Source organism: Gloeophyllum trabeum (genome assembly GCF_000344685.1).
Source record: "Gloeophyllum trabeum ATCC 11539 unplaced genomic scaffold GLOTRscaffold_00017, whole genome shotgun sequence".
NCBI lineage: Eukaryota > Fungi > Basidiomycota > Agaricomycetes > Gloeophyllales > Gloeophyllaceae > Gloeophyllum > Gloeophyllum trabeum.
The window spans coordinates 502,643-517,522 of NW_006920426.1; the positions used below are offsets into that span (position 1 = coordinate 502,643).

General features: G+C 55.9%; 6 protein-coding genes across 6 annotated transcripts; 5 read left to right on the forward strand and 1 right to left on the reverse strand.

Moving 5' to 3' along the window:
• Positions 1 to 69: 69 nt before the first annotated feature.
• On the forward strand, positions 70 to 1,365 carry GLOTRDRAFT_112555 (mitochondrial carrier). The gene is made up of 6 exons (XM_007872340.1): positions 70 to 243; positions 299 to 455; positions 527 to 630; positions 695 to 859; positions 911 to 1,096; positions 1,149 to 1,365. Exons 1-6 carry the CDS (start codon positions 202 to 204, stop codon positions 1,323 to 1,325), a joined length of 831 nt encoding a protein of 276 aa, XP_007870531.1. The 5' UTR covers positions 70 to 201; the 3' UTR covers positions 1,326 to 1,365.
• A 111-nt stretch (positions 1,366 to 1,476) lies between these two features.
• GLOTRDRAFT_108356 (Arginase/deacetylase) lies at positions 1,477 to 3,709 on the reverse strand (the record flags this gene model as incomplete). Its single annotated transcript, XM_007872341.1, has 6 exons — positions 1,477 to 1,899; positions 1,969 to 2,239; positions 2,290 to 2,501; positions 2,566 to 2,708; positions 2,764 to 2,820; positions 2,875 to 3,709. 6 exons carry the CDS (start codon positions 3,707 to 3,709, stop codon positions 1,477 to 1,479), a joined length of 1,941 nt encoding a protein of 646 aa, XP_007870532.1.
• Positions 3,710 to 4,045: 336 nt separating this feature from the next.
• Positions 4,046 to 5,882, forward strand: GLOTRDRAFT_112556 (uncharacterized protein). The gene is made up of 5 exons (XM_007872342.1): positions 4,046 to 4,152; positions 4,201 to 4,412; positions 4,463 to 4,877; positions 4,932 to 5,565; positions 5,621 to 5,882. The coding sequence occupies exons 1-5, from the start codon at positions 4,073 to 4,075 to the stop codon at positions 5,795 to 5,797; spliced, it is 1,518 nt and encodes a 505-aa protein (XP_007870533.1). The 5' UTR covers positions 4,046 to 4,072; the 3' UTR covers positions 5,798 to 5,882.
• A 262-nt stretch (positions 5,883 to 6,144) lies between these two features.
• GLOTRDRAFT_112557 (uncharacterized protein) lies at positions 6,145 to 7,763 on the forward strand. The gene is made up of 2 exons (XM_007872343.1): positions 6,145 to 7,479; positions 7,546 to 7,763. The coding sequence occupies exon 1, from the start codon at positions 6,371 to 6,373 to the stop codon at positions 7,433 to 7,435; it is 1,065 nt and encodes a 354-aa protein (XP_007870534.1). The 5' UTR covers positions 6,145 to 6,370; the 3' UTR covers positions 7,436 to 7,479; positions 7,546 to 7,763.
• A 795-nt stretch (positions 7,764 to 8,558) lies between these two features.
• GLOTRDRAFT_49369 (uncharacterized protein) lies at positions 8,559 to 10,079 on the forward strand (the record flags this gene model as incomplete). Its single annotated transcript, XM_007872190.1, has 4 exons — positions 8,559 to 8,873; positions 8,945 to 9,228; positions 9,288 to 9,462; positions 9,513 to 10,079. 4 exons carry the CDS (start codon positions 8,559 to 8,561, stop codon positions 10,077 to 10,079), a joined length of 1,341 nt encoding a protein of 446 aa, XP_007870381.1.
• Positions 10,080 to 10,786: 707 nt separating this feature from the next.
• GLOTRDRAFT_141232 (AMP deaminase) lies at positions 10,787 to 14,246 on the forward strand (the record flags this gene model as incomplete). Its single annotated transcript, XM_007872344.1, has 15 exons — positions 10,787 to 10,936; positions 11,007 to 11,280; positions 11,332 to 11,766; positions 11,831 to 12,018; positions 12,085 to 12,098; positions 12,149 to 12,257; positions 12,323 to 12,563; positions 12,615 to 12,649; positions 12,710 to 12,890; positions 12,948 to 13,134; positions 13,189 to 13,250; positions 13,308 to 13,588; positions 13,655 to 13,690; positions 13,756 to 13,896; positions 13,959 to 14,246. The coding sequence occupies 15 exons, from the start codon at positions 10,787 to 10,789 to the stop codon at positions 14,043 to 14,045; spliced, it is 2,421 nt and encodes an 806-aa protein (XP_007870535.1). The 3' UTR covers positions 14,046 to 14,246.
• Between the last annotated feature and the right edge of the window lie 634 nt (positions 14,247 to 14,880).

Consider the following 14,880-nt stretch of genomic DNA (forward strand, 5'->3'; position numbering starts at 1 on the left):
ATGACTAGACGCGTACGTAATCCAAATTGACTAAGAACAAGTGCTTCTCAAAAGACCTGAGTTTCGAGTCAACGATTCGTCGTCGACAGCCTCGACGTCGAGACCGACTATCCTCTCACTTGCCATTGCTCCGAGCGTCGCAGATGCATTGTTAAATAGCTCAGCTAATATCTGCCCCCATAATCTCTGGATTCCTGTGCGATGTCGAGCCAGCGAAATCCGACGTTCTACGAGTCGCTCGTCGTACGCTGCTCCCTCACGCGTTCAGCTATTTAACTCTCGGCTGATCTGCTCCGAGGCTGGTGGTCTAGCGGGGACCTCGGTTGACCTTCTCTTCTTCCCCATCGACACGGTCAAGACGCGCCTACAGTCGTCCCAAGGCTTTCTACGAGCGGGAGGGTTCAAGGGCATTTACAAAGGTGTCGGGAGCGTAGTAGTGGGTAGTGCACCGGGTGGTAAGTCGTGTCTTCCCGATTATCTGTGTACAGTCAGCATTAAACCCTCTATGGCGCACTTTACTTCGCAGCTGCTGTATTCTTCTGTACGTACGACACACTGAAACAAACACTCCCTCTCCACGGGAACCTCGCACCCGTAAACCACCTCGTCTCCGCCTCCATAGGGGAAGTGGTGCGTTCCGAACGTTCTATGTCCTTTCCCACTTCAGATTAATGGGAACTCAGCATGCTGCCAGGCCGCTTGCCTGATTCGCGTTCCAACGGAAGTAATTAAGACACGGGTTCAGACGTCTACGTATGGCGCATTAGCGTCATCATCCTTGTCGACAGCCCAATTGGTCTGGAGGAACGATGGCCTGAAAGGATTTTATCGCGGATTCGGATCCACAATAATGAGGGAGGTTGGTGCAGTTCCTTGGACAATTGCAGTATTAGTGAACTTAAGCTGTTAGATCCCTTTTACATCGTTGCAATTCCCGTTGTACGAGCTTCTGAAACTCAAGCTGTCAGACTTCCTAGACAGACGGCCCTTACATGCACACGAAGCTGCCGTGTGCGGCAGCGTCGCGGGAGGCGTCGCAGCCGCGCTCACTACGCCCCTCGACGTACTGAAAACACGTGTAATGCTAGACCTCCGGGTACGATGTATTGTTGTCCTGTCCCATGCGACTGCTCACATCCCCTCCGCAGGACCCATCCAAGCACAGCATGCCTTCTCTTACGATGCGACTGAAGCAAATCTATACCGCGGAGGGTGTAGGCGCCCTGTTCTCCGGCGTCGTCCCTCGAACGCTGTGGATATCGGCTGGGGGAGCAGTGTTCCTTGGTGTATATGAATGGTCGATACATACTTTGATTTCGCTATGATGTATAGAACCAATCACAATACAAAATATCTGCTTGGCTGCAGGGAAGGGTATAAGGCAAGAAAGGTATCCAATAGAGTCGGGAAGGAAACACCAATGAAAGCAAAAGGCGAAAGAAAGATGGCTCAGATGACCTGGACCAGGCAACAATATTAAGACTTCGCCTCGGGCAGGGGCCGGACGTGTAGAATAACCTTCGGCAATTTCTTCTGTACAACACCTTGACCTTCCGTCTCCGACTTTGCTTCAACTGAGGCATCCGTCCTGCTTCCACTGTTATCCTCCGAGGTGGCAGACGGCGCCACGACCGTCTCCACCTCGGTCACATCATTGCTCTTTCGCCCTCCTCTCCGTTTAGGGGGGGAGGCCGGCGGGGTCGTACCTGCATCGAGCTGAGCGTAGTTCTGGTCCTTCTTCCGCCCACGGAGGGTCCTGGTCGAGGGCGGGACGCGCGACGAGGGGAGGCTGTACTGGCAGCCCTCGTCGAGGACTGAGAGAATTTCAAGTGTTCTCTGCACCCATGGCTCGGATGTGCCAGGGAGGGACTGCCTCCCTCGCTTGCCCTTCTTTGTTGCCTTCTCCAACTGAGACGGCCAGTCAGGTAACACAAAAGCGTAGAAATGGAGTACATGCAGGGCGCATACCTTCACGAGGTTATCAAGATCCCACCAGACTTCTTTGACGCACTCCGTTTTCTCACCCAGGTCAACCAATCCACAGATATGCGCCATCGCCCCGCTCGTGAGCGCGCGGTCGCTATACCCGCCTTCAAGCACGCTGACCAACCGGCCGCGTGCGTATCTGTCCGCCAGTGCGGCGGCGTCCCGAGCGAACCGATGGTAGAAGGATGCCGGGACCTTGCGCTGGTGGCGGGACATGGAAGGGTACTCGTGCTCGCACGCGTCGAAGCCGCAGCTGCGGGGGTCATTGGCGTGCTGTTCTTATGATGGAGGTGGACGGCATACCTGATGAAAACAAGGACATCGTCTCCCGGGCCACCGGTCTGCCCGAGGAATTCCTCGGCCTTGTCTAGAAGTCTGCTATACGGACCTTTGTACACCACATTCCAGAACTGCTCGGGCGAGTCGTACGGCACTAAGTGGACATTCTCGATATACTGCCCGTGGGGTCCGTGTATTGATACGGAAGCCGCCTGCACTAATTCCGGTTTGCCGTCCTATAGTGGAGTAGTTTGATTTGCACGGTGAATGCCGCAGTTTTGGATTGACACATGGGCTCACCTCACAGGGATATGAGAGTATGTCGTGCACAGAGCCGTAATATACTTGCAGTTCAGGTTTGGTCTCGCCTGAATATTTGGACTCGAGTTTCCGTCGGTAGGATTCTTCGTTGATCTGCCAGATCAAGGACTGCGTCCCGTTCCCTACAGCGTAAAATATAACATTGGAGGAGATGTACAGATGGCGTCTATAACAAACCATGGTGCAGATCAATGTCTAGGATGATCACCCTATTGATTCCATGTCGGAGATGGGCTTCGCGCTGCGCTTAGGATGTCATTTCCAGATAGACAATTTAAGCCTACTCACCATGAGCAGCCCCGACTACGACGTTATTGACGAAGCAGAAACCAGAGGGGCTGTCTTCTCCGCAGTGATGTCCGGGAGGCCTTATTGCCACAAATGCCCTGGACGCCTGTAGAAGGTCCGAAGGGGAACTGCTTGCGGCCTTTCTATCCGCCGGTTCCGAGCGACTAGCTTTCACAACGGTGCCAACAGCTTCACAAACAGTCCCCAAAGCGCCTTGGATGGCGTCCATAGAGCTAGGGCACACTGAGGCATGAAGGGAGAATATCACATATTCGGTTCCTACAATGCTAGATGCGAACGACGCACGGTACAAATCGCCTTGGGGCAGTCCTTCGGGGATTTCTGATTCTCCTTTTGAAATTCTTTCTTCGCTCTCTTTCGCCCAATGTTTTAGATTTTCTAGGTACACGTCTCCCTCAATATCGCCATGCACGAATTTCACCGCCTTGTCGTCCAGGAGATCCACACTAGCCGCACTCTTTTTTATCTCGAGAGGAAGACCTGCGCCAACTGCATATTCCTCTCGGCTTTGAATGGCCATGCGTCCCATCGCAGCGGCTAAATCATCTGGTTCTGAGGCACCTTGGGACTTCAGCTTGTCCGGGTCTTTGGGTGGCTCCGCGAGGTCCTCCAGCCGTGCGAGTGCAGCAGAGATACCCACTTTCACCGCTTTGATTCGTTCAGGGCGTTCCACAATGTTAGAAGTATCTCTGTTGCGAATGTACCGGTGATTGAGGCAAGCGTCCTGAAGGAAGATGCCGAGTTTGTTGGTCGCGGAGTGAACTTGTCCCAGGGGCAAAGGAAGGGCATCCCCACCACCATTATCTTGCTTCATCTCTGCTATCTGACCTAGAGCTATATAATTCAGGTCAGTAAATATACACCCACTGTGGATTTAATGAGGGCAGTTGGTTGAGCGTTTGTGGCAACGAAGATGGAGTAATTAGTCACAGGATGTGACACTACGCGCCCGTTGCACGTGCTTCTCCAGGGAAGAGCCACACCAGGACCGCAGCCTCCCACTCCGTACTGTCGCGCTGCCTATTCTATGCCGTCGGTCGAATATCACTGCCCATGCTTCTCCTCAAACCCGAAACCCCCACCGCCCAATCTACCTTCGTCGTCTCACAGCTTCCATCCGCTACATACTCTATTTTTCTGCGAGGAATGTGACGCCGTACGATGCAACCGATGCGTAATGGTAGAAGTCAGTGGGTACTACTGCCCTAACTGTCTATTTGAAGTGCCGAGTGCGAGTGTTAGGGCGGAGAAGAACCGGTGAGTGGATTGTGGGGGTTACGTCGACCCATTACGGATGCGTCACAGCTGTGCTCGAAATTGTTTCCTATGTCCAAACTGCCGAAACACGCTCTCTGTGGTCCCCTCTGACCCGCCAGATACGGGAGATGCCCGCATGCATACGATACCGATACCAACCAATGCAGTCGGAGAGCCGCCATTCTTCCTTTATTGCAACCACTGCAGATGGGATTCTGCCGAAGTAGGCATCACCTTCGAAAAGCCAACCGGCCTAGCAGGTACGCAAACCTCAGTATCTCTGAAAATCTTTACATCAACACTAGTTTAGCGCAGCTCCAGCGATTCGAAGATTCCGCGCCCGAGTTCCTCGAGTTTGAGCGCCTGAAGGAACACTTTGAGCCATTCCTACGTGCATCATCGTCTCCCTCCGTCATCTCTGCCGTCCATTCGCACCACATTCACACGAATTCCATTACAGCCGCCGCCTCTGCCGCGCTCGCGCGCGACGTGCCCGGCGTGGGCAAGTACAGCCCGCTGACGCGCAGCCGCGTCGGGCGTGAGCGCACCGCGGGCAAGGACGAGATGCCCGAGTATAAGAGCCGCGTGGAGATCTCCTCGGTGAGCGGGCTGGGAGCCGCGGGCGAGCCCGACGTTGAGTTCGTGAAGCACCTGGAGAATATCGAGGAGGTGGCGGTGCTGGAGCAGCGGTGGATGAACAGCTGGGCGACGTCGATCGAGGCCAGGTGAGTGGACGATGGTGTCTGCGTTTATCGGGGCCCGTTGAGTACCCGCTGTAGTTCCCTTAAACCACTGCGCATCCCGCTGCTGTCGAAGAAGACGAAGCGCTGTCCCAGCTGCCGACACATCCTGATCAAACCGGAGCAGAAGGCACAGTCGGTGCGGTACAAAATCAAACTCGTCGCCGCGAACTATCTGCCGGATATCACAGTGGCTCTACCGAAAGCACCCGGGTCTGAGCCCGCGAAGCGGCCTTCGAATCTCAAGTCCTCGACTACAGGTACGGAGCCGGAGAAGGGTCCAGACGGCATGATGGCGGGGAAGACCTACCCTTTCCACCTCGCGTTCACGAATCCACTGTACGACCCCATCCAAGTGCGGCTGTCCGTGCAGAGGCAGCAGCAGCCTGCTGGGCCTGACGGGGCGCCCGCGCGCCGTCCACCATTCGCGGTGTCCCTGCCATCGTCGACGATCCCCGTTGCGGCGTTCTCAGAGGCCTGGGAGTACGACGAAGACGAGGATGAGGAGATGTTTGGGCTGGAGGACGAGGAGATGGATGATGTGGATGTGAGAGGAGCCGGCAGGGAGGGGAAGAGCAGGACGAAGACGGTGGGCGTGCTCGAGAAGCGCGCGAATGTAACTGTCGTCGGCGGGGAAGTGGTCATTTCGAAGGAGGCTACTGGCAGCGTCAAGGTGCGCTCTATTATCTTCATTCATCCGCTCTTCGAAGGCTGATCTTGAGGTCCAGTTCAACATGCTAGTCTCGTATACGTACCGCTCGGACGATCCCGTCGGCGAGGACAGCGGGGGCACGCCGTCAAGGAGCCACGGCAAGCCTGAGATGAAGACGTTCTCGTTTTCGACCGTCGTGGATCTCGGGCCTGTGATCCCCCGGGAGGAGACCAGAATGGAGTTGGACCTATGATGTGATTTCGTGGTATATTTTATTCTAACTGCGGTATATGCATTACCACACTCGAGGATTTAATTTCATAGAGCTCTTATTGGCGTGCTTCTCGATTGCATTTTGCCTGAGATTCTGCGAGAAATGGATCGGAAGAGATCTCACCTCCCGTAAAATGAATACTTCGCACGGGCCAAATGAGTTCTCAACCCACTGTAACACGTACTTATCCTACCGTATCCACAATGTAGAGTGCACGCCATCTGGCAACGCCATTGGTTAGAAGACAGTGCGACGCACCTGATTGGCTGTATACTGCGCCGGAGGTCACCTAACAACCGGGAGTCTGATTCCCGGCCTCGCCGACGCGCTAGTCGTCCTCAACTTGGTGCGGGCACGACGCACAGGACTTTGATGGCACTCTGTCAATGGACAACTGCTGACTGATCTCTCTCTTCTCCCCCCTCTTTCTCTTCATCTTGCTTCCTGAAAGTCGAGTACTTTCTTGCCGGCTTTTCTTGTCCTCCTTGCCAGGCGCAAGGGCACCTTTCTTTCATCTGGCCGGCCGTCTTATATTTCTGAAGAGTGAAGAAGATGGCGTCGAACGCGAACGCGGAGGCTTCTACCAGCAGCAGCAGCGCGGGGTCGGGAACGGAGGAGGGACCGAGGGCGCAGGCGGGTCCTTTGCCCCGCAAACCGGGGGAGATTGGGTATCGCGCGGAGGAGAGTGCGGGGGAGGGGGCGCAGGCGAATAGGAATAGTACCCCGCTGCCTGCCCGCCATCCAGCCGACCGCGATCATGCCCAAGAATCTACGACTACGAGTACATCCAGGGGTACGCCCGCACCGCCCTTACCCTCCGCGCCAAATGGCGCGCCCCTCTCGGATAACTCGTCGACGCACAAGAGCAGGCGACGCCACTTTTTCAAGCCGCGCAGGTTTGGCGGGCTGCACGCGTCGACGCTCGTGCTCTGCGTCCTGCAAGTACTCTTCCTAGTGGGGACGATTGTGGGCTGGGTCTTTGCGGCCATGATCGTGAATAAACGGGCGAGGAGCGACAGCGACAGCAGCAATGCGGGCTCGGAGACGAGCGGGTCGAGCGGCGTATTCAACGCGGGTATCTTCATCCACGTCGCGTTCGCAGTCGTTACACTATCCGAGGTGCTCTTCCTCGAGCGGTGCGTCTTCCGCCTGCGCGCGGAGCGCTACATGCACGTGCACCCGGGCGCGGTGCTCCCGCGCTCGATGCACCTCGTGCGCACGAGCAGCGCGAGCAACTCTCGGCTCGCGCTCGCGCCGTGGAACCGCCCGCCGCTGCCGACGTACGCGGCGGCGCTCGCGGAGAGCGGGGTGGGCACGGGCGACGTGGAGGACAGCGCGATCGCGGTGGCGCCGCCGCCCGCGTACGGGCACAACCGCGGGAGCATGCTGCTGCTGTCGGGGTACGTGAGCGAGGATCTGCGCGCGCAGGTGCGCGCGGGGCGGCGGGAGAGCTGGATGACGGAGGAGAGGGACCGGCCCGTGAGCTACGTGAGCCGCGACGAGGAGTGGGAGGTGGTGATGGATGCGGAGAGGGCGAGGAGGTTGGAGGAGCGGCTGAGCCGGATGGACTTTGGGCAGAGCGTCGCGCGGCCTGCGAGTGTGCATTCAAGAACGTGATAACCGCCCATTCTACGAGCCCCGGCTTGTGCTTCGTGTTTCCGGTGAGTGTGTTCCGTCGATGTCGGGTCGCGGACTGGTTTGACAGGATGACTTGGTGACACCTACAGGATGAGTCGGGGCGTTCGTCGTGTTTTCTTGGCGGACCGGTTCGCTGCGTAGGGACTTCTGACGGTCATTGCATGGCCGCTAGGGGACTTTGGTACATTATTCTTTGCTGCTGTTGCTCGATGTCTGGATCTATCCTGCTGTAGCCACAAATTGTATGATTGCATCACCTTCCGTGATCTTATCGCGTCAGTGATGTGGACCGAGACACCACATCCGCAGAGGCATTCACTGCGCACATCTACCCTATGAGTAATGCCGCAGGCACTCTAGCTCGAAGACTTGCTCCTCCGCAGTCGCGTGAGCGTGATGGTTAGTGGATTCGCATAATCGAGAGAGATAATCAGACTGCGCAGGAGTGGCCTGCAGTGGTGTATTGGGGTGTGTTCGGACGATCCGAAACGTCCGACGACGACACGTTCGTCCTCGTACGATTCCGCGAACGTTCAGGGTGACGTAGCCGTGCGCTTCCTGACTCAGGGCCAGTACTGCGGTAATTTCAGTGTTGTTGCATTGGTGTGGATATCACCTTTGTACACGATGCCTGTCAGACTGCCACGAAACTGACAAGAGATTCAAGAAAACATCGGCGGAACCAAACGCAGCCCAAGGTAAGATCTCCAGGCCCCGATCATCCTATCTTCTCGCAGGAAAGCGGTGCAGGGTCTGGACCTTCTGTCGAAGTCTAACTGCGTGCGAAAGCGAGTCAAGGCTCGACGCCACCGGCACCGGATCGCCAGCTTAGTGGCTTCCTCTAGCGCGATGCGTGCCTCGAGTGTGTATGGTGTCCACCCCTAACTGCAGTGGTTTAGCCTTCGTCTTGGCGACCCGTCCCCCGCGCTTTGTCAGCCCTGAACTGGCTCGCGCGGCAACATGTGCTGGTTCAAGGGAGTCATTCCTACTCACTGCGCGTCAAGCAGAAGTTATATGATAGCCTCTGCAGGACGCAGTGCTACCGATACCTTTCCCGCTTTGTCTTGGTGGTACTATTATAGATACCTTTCCTCGAGTCTCAATGGAGTCAGCACTGGAGCCAGGCCCAACCCCGAGCCCGCCCTATCACTGTGTGGTGTTGCCGCCACCCGATTATGCCTCTTCGTCGGAGGCACCCAGCTATACGTCGCAGCCCTCCCCCTTTGAGGAGACGCTCGACTTTACCGCGCGGCCGAGGATACCCATTCCTACTGGCCAGCACATTAGAAAGAAAGGCCGCATCACGCTGGTCCTCGATAACCAGGACGAGGGCGCGGCCGTGCCCACGTACCGACGCAACGCGCTCATCTCCGGCGAGGTACGCCTCGAGAGCCGGGAGGACACTCAGGTCGTCTCCGTTTCTGCCAAGGCGAGTCGCGTCGCATTTACACTTGCACGGACCCTGGACTGACGGCGAGAATACTCCAGCTGGAGGGCAAGCTCAGCATGACGGTGTCCGAGGGCTTCAGCGAAACCCGGAACCTCCTCTCAGAAAGCCTGACAATATGGGATGGCGACGGCGAGTGCCCGTACCGCTTCCCGTTTGACCTCCCAATACCTGCGTCGTGTCGGATGGGCGATGCCCACCCTCCCTCGCCACCGAGTTATCAGATGGAGTTCCCCGGCGTGCCCGGGCTGTTTGTGAAGGTCGAGTATACCCTGGTAATTGCTGTCACGGAGCGGACGCTTGGGATATTCAAGCGTACGAAATGGTACGTGTATGACTAGTTTTGCTCTCATGTCTTTGGCTCATGTTATGCTGTCAATGTAGCACCGAACTCTGTCTGCCTCTGAATTACTACCCGCGGTCACGACCCCACCGGCCAATACTATCGCCCTCGCTCTCCTTCCGGCACACCATGAAAGTGGCGCCGGAGGAGTGGTTCCAGGTCACGTCCACGATGCCTGCGCGCACGGGCTCGGGCGTCGAGCCTCTCGATTGCCACGTAAGTCCTGCACACCTATCGTCTGCCGCCCATTTTCTCACGGACAACAGTTGTTCATCCCGGCCGTGCAGATATACGGGATCAGCGACACGATCCCGTTCTACGTGCAGCTGCGCGGGCCAGCCGCCTCGCTGCTCGCCTTCCTCCCCACGAGTCCCGCCTGTTCTCCTTCTCCCCGGTCCTCGTCCTCGCTCCCAATCAACCTACCGCCCCTCCCCTCCTTCTTCCCGCCCTCCTCCCGGTTTAAAGGGAAAGCCAGGTCCACCTCGACGCAGCCGACGATCCGCGTGTTCCTGTACCGCCAAGTGGCCGCGACGATCCGCGGGCAGAAGACGTGGCGGCCGACGGTGCTCGGCGAGGGCAAGCTGCGCTTCGTGCCGAGCGCGGAGGGCGGGAGCCTGGACTGGGAGGGCGAGGTGCGCTGCCGCGCGGACGTCGCCGTGGGCGGGTTCCGCGTCGGCCCGCTGGTGGTGAAGGATTTCATTGTGCTGTCGCTCGTGCCCCCGGACCCGGAGACGAGCGGGCTCGTGGAGCACCAGCATGCGCACCCCATAAGACTTGTGACGGATTCGTATGCGGAGTTGCTGGGCCCGCCACCCGAGGCGATGGTCGATTGATATGATTTGGCTCGTTAGTATGGGATCCCCCTGGTCCTCCGAGTCGTGGGCAAGAAAATGTATATATACGAATCGAGGAGGAAGCTGAGCGGTGTAGTTGCTACCATCATTGTATCATTAGCGCATACATGATTCCATGCTATCATCTGTCCCCATCGGACTCGTCCTGATACACTCGAGTTGAATCGCCGGTCAAATTACGGAAAAACCGCAATATAAAAATACGTTGATCATAAAACCTTGAGTCACGATCTGCAAGACTACAGCTATCATGGAGGTCGCGAAACGACGAACGTTCCAAATGTGCATGTGCGAACTACTTACATTTGCTCGTCGGATCGGCGCAAATGAGACGTGCGATATTAATATCGATATTCCAATGTCAGCACAGTGCTAGCGAGCATACATAGGCAGACAGTGATTTTCTTCAACGCGTCCATATTTGTGGATCCAGGGTCCAGGGACTTCGCTGCTCTCGTTGAACTGCAGTGAACCTGCAGCAGCCTGAGCCACAAACGGAACCGCCACAACGCGCCAGGCACGAAGCCAACTCTAACGCACGTGGCCGCGATCAGCCCAATCGCCCAAAATAGCTCCGTAAAATGAAACCGACCTCCTCGGACTCACGGTCGGAAACGTCCACGATCCTTGCATAAAAAGCCAGGCAGTTGCATTATTCAACACTTGCAGACAGTCTTCCCCGCACTATGACGAGCGGTGACGAAAAGCCGAAGGCGGAAGCATCGACGCCGTCGCCCGCGTCGTCCGTGGACGGGCAGACGCTCTCGCCGGGACTGAGGATTCCTGAAAACAGAGACGGGTTCTTCGGGTATACGGAGGAGAAAAGCTTCCAGCACGTATGCGTACCCTTCTTCATTCCCGGCCATGTTACTCACAGACGGAGTGGGTTTCGATACGGATTTCCAGATAGAGGAGAAGCTGTGGGCGCATAGACGGGGGTCAGAGGCCTCGTCGAGCAAGCCCATCTCGGTGTATGGCGGCTCGCCGCGGTTGACCGCTGGTGACCATCCGGACCTGGCGAACTCGATCAGCGGGAGCTTCAAGCTCCCGTCGGTGTTCCAGCCTACGGTGGGCCCGGGTGACGCGACTCTGCGCGAGTCGCCGTTCGAGGCCTCGGAGGAGGAGGGAGAACATAATGCGAAGCAGAATGGACACGCAAAGCCGGACGCGCGGGTGGCAGGTGTGCAGCCCTCTCACTTTCCACCCTGTTCCCCCATTTCACACCGCGCAGATTTCCTGCATCCCGAGACCGCCATCACGCTCGAACTCTCCAAGGTCTTCACTGCCTTCCAAAAGTGCCTGGAGCTGCGCGATAAATACATGCGCATCTCGAAGCAGCGTCTGGGCGACGACCCGCGCGACCACGACGGCGTCTTCAACGGGCTCCCGGACGACCTCGCGGACGTGTCCGGCGCGCGCCCCGAGGCGAGGCGCGAGGACGTCGAGACGCGCACGCGCACGCTGGAGAGCCCGCACGAGCATTGGCGCATATACCCCAAGCCGCCGCCGCCACATTGGCACTGGAAGGACCAGAAGCAGGTGATCCCGGCGGGCGGGCATGTGGACGAGGAGTTTGAGTTCGAGGAGTGTTTCATCCCTGGGGAGCATGAGTGGGATTACGAGCTCGATGAGAAGGGGGTGTATCAGGTATATGAGAACGTCGCTGGTGTGTTTCTCTCTATCTGTTTGCGCACTTGAAGGTGAGTTAGATGGACTGAACCGTGCAGCAGCGGAGGATAGGAAGTCGAAATTCCACATCCCGGACATTCGGGAGTATTTCATGGATTTGGACTACGTTCTTGGAGTGATAGCGGACGGACCTGCAAAAAGCTTCGCATTTAAGCGGCTGAAATATCTCGCGAGTAAGTTCACGATGTACCAACTATTAAATGAAACACAGGAACTGGCGGATATGAAGGTGAGATCGCTTTTATTTTCAGACGGCCTCGCTTCAGCTCATAAATGTGATCCATCGTCTTAATAGCATGTACCTCATCGGTGGGTCAGCTCGACTTTGGCCACGATACTCTTAGTCAACCGTGCGATAGCGATTTCTACAATGTTCGCAAGGTTGATACCCACGTCCACCACTCGAGTAGCATGAACCAGAAACATCTCCTTCGTTTCATCAAATCGAAGATGAAGCGTTCGCCAAATGTGAGTATCGTCTGTCCTTTCCAAGGCTGACTGCCTGTTTGACATTCAGTCTTGCTGTCCTGCAGGACGTAGTCATATTCCGCGACGGCAAAGAGCTCACGCTCGCCGAAGTCTTCGCCTCGCTCAACCTCACTGCGTACGACCTGTCCATCGATACGCTCGACATGCACGCGCACCAGGACTCATTTCACCGCTTCGACAAGTTCAATCTGAAGTACAACCCGATTGGGGAGAGCAGGCTCCGTGAGATCTTTTTGAAGACGGATAATTACATACAGGGGAGATATCTTGCTGAGCTGACGAAAGGTGAGTGTGCATATTCGTGGGCGGCGATGGAGGTGCTGATTGGGTGTGTAGAGGTCATGACGGATTTGGAGCAGAGTAAATATCAGGTACGTGGAGAGCAAGGTATCTAATCGCATCGCATCTAATAGCGCTGATTAATGCGACAGAACTGTGAATGGCGCATCAGTATATACGGTCGGTCAGCCGACGAATGGGACAAATTGGCAAAATGGATCGTCAACCACAAGCTGTTCTCCCACAACGTTCGCTGGCTCATTCAGGTACCCCGGTTGTACGACGTGTACAAAGCGAACGGGTCCATAGAGAAGTTCGAAGATATTGTCGTCAGTGAGCATGCTTGAGTTTCTTTCTTCCCCGTATCGGCGGTTTGCTGACCAGAAGCAGACGTCTTCAAGCCTCTGTTCGAGGTGACCAAAGATCCGAGGAAGCACCCCGAGCTGCACGTGTTCCTACAGAGAGTCATCGGCTTCGATACTGTGGATGATGAGTCCAAAGTGGAGAGGAGGATACATAAAAAGTTCCCCTATCCCCGTGTATGGAACTTGGAGACGTCGCCGCCATATTCGTATTGGTACGACTGCAATGAAGCTGGGCCTATTCGACTACTTACTTTCGTGGATGATAGGCTATACTATATGTTCGCGAATATGGCAAGCCTAAACAATTGGCGACAAGCGCGCGGGTTCAGTCAGTCCATTCCACCTCATATTCGGTTTAATCCTGTTTAGCCTTTGTCTATCTCAGACACCTTCGTATTCCGCCCTCATTGCGGTGAAGCCGGCGACACGGACCACCTCACCTCCGCTTTCCTCTCCTCACACTCGATCTCGCATGGTATCCTCCTACGCAAGGTGCCTGCACTGCAATACCTGTTCTATCTGAAGCAGATCGGGATGGCGATGAGCCCGCTGAGCAATAACGCGCTGTTCCTGACATACGAACGGAACCCATTGCCGGACTTCTTCAAGGTGGGGTTGAACGTGAGCCTGAGCACGGACGATCCGCTGCAGTTCCATTTCACAAAGGTAAGTGGTATATAGGATTTATGGGAGCCCTGTGATGAATAATTGCTTATGGGATTTGTCTCTCAGGAACCGCTTTTGGAGGAGTATAGTGTTGCAGCACACGTTCGTGGTCTTTACTTTGCGTGGAGCAGTAGCACCGGGCACTAACGGACTCTGCGCGCGTGTAGATTTACAAGCTACCCCAGAGTTCTCTGGCTGAACTAGCGCGAAACTCGGTGAAGCAAAGCGGGTTCGAGATGGAGATCAAGCGCCATTGGCTGGGCCAGGAATGGTACTTGCCGGGAGCAGCAGGGAACGACATCCATAAGGTATGTTTTCCTTTGCTTGGGTTCGTGCGATGTGGTGTAGTCGATGATATGCCTGGATATAGACGAATGTACCGGATATTCGGTTGGCGTATAGGCACCAGACCTTGCTGGAGGAGCTGGCGATGGTCCGGAACGCGAAGAAAGAGTGAATGCTGGCCTCGAGCGGGGGACATGTCGTTGTGGACATGATATACATGCCATGCTGAGTTCTTAGAGTCTGTGGACGTGGTGCTGAAGATATGTCCGCGTTCCGCAGTGTTTTGAACGTACCGATAGGGTCTTGTCAGATGGACGCTGTCACTATGAGTACATCTCGGATCGCTACAAGTTAACTCCTTGTAGGATCGGTATCGCCGTGCGGGTATTTGCTCGCACCCGTACGTGACACGAGAGCTAGGGGATATGTGCCGGTCGATTCCTCGATGTTGTATTGGGCGTCTTCTGCTCAGTCTTTCATGCAGTGCCAATGTTGGACATAGAGGTCGACTGTGTTGTTCGAAAGCTTCCTATTGGCTCCAGTCAAGCAAACGATTCGTTGCCATGTTATTCACGCGCTTGCCTTTTGACTGCGGGAAGAGGCATTTGCTCGCAGTGGCTTGGATGGTTGTCGCGGCCGGTAAGCGTCTTAGGTACTCACAACTGACGTGGTGGGGTCACAGTTGTAAGTGCGTAGAGCACTCACTAAGAAGTGTCTGCCATTACGGATGGGTGTCCTTAGCCACTACCGAGCAGTGTCCAAGACACTTGCTGTACGTGCCTTGGGTACTACGAACAAGTGCCTTTGTCACTTACTGAGGAATTCCTCCACCACTACGGACAGGTGTCTTTGCCACTTCGGATGGCTGTCTTTGGGACTGCAGTCGTAACTATATATCCTTTGATCTTCACCGCCTCTTCGATACACCCACTGTCCCGGCGGCCACCAATGAGATACTAAGCCTTAAAATAAGTCGCGCAGCAGGGGAAGCATGCTGAAAATAGTGC

Coding starts and splice junctions, on each gene's coding strand:
- GLOTRDRAFT_112556 (XM_007872342.1), top strand. CDS start 4,073: ATGGTAGAAGTCAGTGGGTACTACTGCCCTAACTGTCTATTTGAAGTG. Junction 4,153..4,200: donor GTTAGGGCGGAGAAGAACCG/GTGAGTGGATTG, acceptor GATGCGTCACAG/CTGTGCTCGAAATTGTTTCC. Junction 4,413..4,462: donor AAAGCCAACCGGCCTAGCAG/GTACGCAAACCT, acceptor ACACTAGTTTAG/CGCAGCTCCAGCGATTCGAA.
- GLOTRDRAFT_112557 (XM_007872343.1), top strand. CDS start 6,371: ATGGCGTCGAACGCGAACGCGGAGGCTTCTACCAGCAGCAGCAGCGCG.
- GLOTRDRAFT_112555 (XM_007872340.1), top strand. CDS start 202: ATGTCGAGCCAGCGAAATCCGACGTTCTACGAGTCGCTCGTC. Junction 456..526: donor AGTGGGTAGTGCACCGGGTG/GTAAGTCGTGTC, acceptor TTTACTTCGCAG/CTGCTGTATTCTTCTGTACG. Junction 631..694: donor CCGCCTCCATAGGGGAAGTG/GTGCGTTCCGAA, acceptor GCATGCTGCCAG/GCCGCTTGCCTGATTCGCGT.